This window comes from Eufriesea mexicana, unplaced genomic scaffold (genome assembly GCF_001483705.2).
Source record: "Eufriesea mexicana isolate 0111107269 unplaced genomic scaffold, ASM148370v2 scaffold100, whole genome shotgun sequence".
NCBI classification, from domain to species: Eukaryota; Metazoa; Arthropoda; class Insecta; order Hymenoptera; family Apidae; genus Eufriesea; species Eufriesea mexicana.
This window is the reverse complement of record NW_016908280.1, coordinates 2,106,889-2,109,442: the sequence shown is the minus strand read 5'-3', so window position 1 is coordinate 2,109,442 and position 2,554 is coordinate 2,106,889. Positions and strand designations below refer to the sequence as shown.

The window sequence follows — 2,554 nt, the reverse complement described above, 5'->3', positions numbered from 1 at the left end:
CCTGGGCCCCGTCGCCCTGCCGCGGCGGAGGTGTGCGTTGAAATATTCATGACGGGGATGTCGGAGGGAGCCAGGCCGCGAGTTGTCTCTAAGCGCGTTCCGAATCGCGCGGTTGCAAAATTATTCGTACGTGCCTCTTTGCGTGGGAGCCGGGTCGGATCGCCGATGCGAGTCGACGCATCGATCGTTCCACGGGTACGTCGATCCGTGGTCGCAGGCTGCCGAGAGTTTCCCGGGTATTTAATGCGATTAACCGCGAATGGAGAGCTATTCCGAGTATTCTAAATTTCGGCAAGAGCTCGGGGAATTCGTTTCACGGCACGATGAACTATTTTGCTAGCTGGAAACGGTCGGGACCGGTACGAAAAGGTTCATGCTCGACGAGACGAGTTGAGTATGGATATGACGTGTTTTATTTCGTATAATTACAATGTTACATTTGTATAAGCGTATGCGTTTCCAGACTCGTAGGCAGTGACGTCGCCACAGATAGGAGGATTGTATAGAGTGGTCTGTATAGTCTAGAGTAGAGGTACATGATGTAATTTCGAGACGGGTTGGTAGGCTATTATCCAGCAACGACGGCCGAGGAAGAAGCTCCGATGACCGCTGTCTTGGTAACCGGACCAGCGACGATCGTGGACGTAGCCGGTCCAGCGACGACCGCAGACGCTGCTGAGCCAGCAACGACCGTGGCTGCTGGCGCAGCCGCCACTACCGCTGGCACGCCAAGAGCATTACCTGAGGATCCGTATGTTCGTACGTGTGGTCATCTGTTTTAACAAATATGACAAATTCGACGTAAAACGTAGTCCACGTACCAACGACAACGCCGACCCCGGGTCCGGAGACGAGGGTTGCTCCGGCTGCCGAACCGACCACAGCCGAGGGCGCAGCTACGGCTCCAGTGACGAGTGCTGGTCCAGCGGCTGGTCCTACTACCTTAACAGCCCCAGTCGCGGGGCCCGCGACAACCGCTGGTCCCACCGCAGGTGCAGCCACCACTAATGGACTGAGAAGTCCGCTCGGTGCTGCCGAGCAAACAGACACGATCGCAGCGAGAACAGCCTAACGCGTGGGATTCAATGAATCGTTACAAAACGTGGTTACCGTGATCGTTCACCGCGAAATTGCGATGTTTCAAATCGGAATGTCAGCCGGAAGCTTACCAAGTACTTCATAGTTACCGCTTCGTTTGTCCACCGGTGCTAACGACGTAAATTGAGAGACTGTCAATTAACCCCGTAATCTTGGCTTTTATACCGCGCTCCGACCCTGAATTCGTAGCTTTCCCGGCATTTTTCTGCGCTGGAAATGTCACACCGCTACTCCTTGTGGGGCACGACCCATTTCCATGCGGAAGAATTTCCTCGGCGCGTGTCTGAGTAAGCTATTAAACCGCGCGTCGAACACATGACACGTAGTCCCCGCGTGCTGCGCGGATTAATTGCACCCGCCCCGTGGTATCGCGGTGCACGAGCGGAACTCGAATGCCTAAGTTCGAGGAATTCTCGCGAATCGACGTTGCCTCGTTATCCTCGCGCCGACGGAATTCATTCCGCTTAGACAATTTGATTTAAGTACACGAACTTGTTGCTCGTCGTCCCGATTTCGCAGTCGCGGCGTCGCGACGGTAATTCGCTGCCAAGATAGACTGGCAACCCCCGCGAACTTGCGGCGGCACGCAGTGTCGAGTGCATCTCTAGGATTCGGTGCCTTTTCGTGCCCTTTCGTCGAACGACGCCTCGAGGGACGTGGTTGACGTTGGACCGAACGAGAGCAGACTCGAGATGGTTCCCATTTCGAAGGCATCAGTTAGTACCCCTCTTCGGTGGCTAATTCTCTCACGCACGGGAGTCTTAAACGGTACCAGCACCCCTCCAAATCGCGAGTAACCACGTGGATTTTCTACCCGATAGATGGATGACATTCGTCGAGATATGATCTGCTATTTGGCTACCCGAAATTCGTGTTTCTCGTACGGAATGCGCTTCTACGTTTAACGACGACCATTCCACCCCCTCGTAAACTTCCCCGTGAAACGACGGGTACTTGTTGCTGTTCATCCGAGCATAGACGTGGTTTTCCTTTGGAACGTGGCGATAGCAGTTCCACATGGTGTCCCGATTCCCGGTCAGGGACAGGGAACGTGACAGCGTTTAGCAAAAAAGACAGAGTCTAGGACGCTGCGGGGGTTGACGCGATTGAAATTGGAGATTAAAGAAGCGCTAGGGGGATGTGACATGTATCGAGAGGCTCGCGGACAAAGGTATGATCGGATATCGGTAGAACCTGGCGCCGATGAAGAGAATACTCGGCTGATTGTAGCGGTGTTGAAGGCATTTCATATAATTATCGGCAAAGATGGACACCTGGTTAACTTCCCCTTGAAACGACTGGGTACTTGTTGCTGTTCATCCGATGATAGACGTGGTCTTCCTTCAGTTCCTGGTCCCACATCATGGCCCGATTCCCGATCAGTGACGAGGAACGTGACAGCATCTAGCAAAAAAGACAGGGTCTTGGACGCTGCGGGGGTTGACGCGATTGAAAT

The 2,554-nt window shown here is 53.9% G+C and overlaps 1 protein-coding gene across 1 annotated transcript; it reads right to left on the bottom strand.

The window, feature by feature from the left end:
- Positions 1–412: 412 nt before the first annotated feature.
- Positions 413–1,223, bottom strand: LOC108554970 (zinc finger protein 36, C3H1 type-like 3). The gene is made up of 3 exons (XM_017910397.1): positions 1,170–1,223; positions 822–1,068; positions 413–741 (listed from the first exon to the last, which is right to left on the bottom strand). Exons 1-3 carry the CDS (start codon positions 1,179–1,181, stop codon positions 569–571), a joined length of 432 nt encoding a protein of 143 aa, XP_017765886.1. The 5' UTR covers positions 1,182–1,223; the 3' UTR covers positions 413–568.
- Between the last annotated feature and the right edge of the window lie 1,331 nt (positions 1,224–2,554).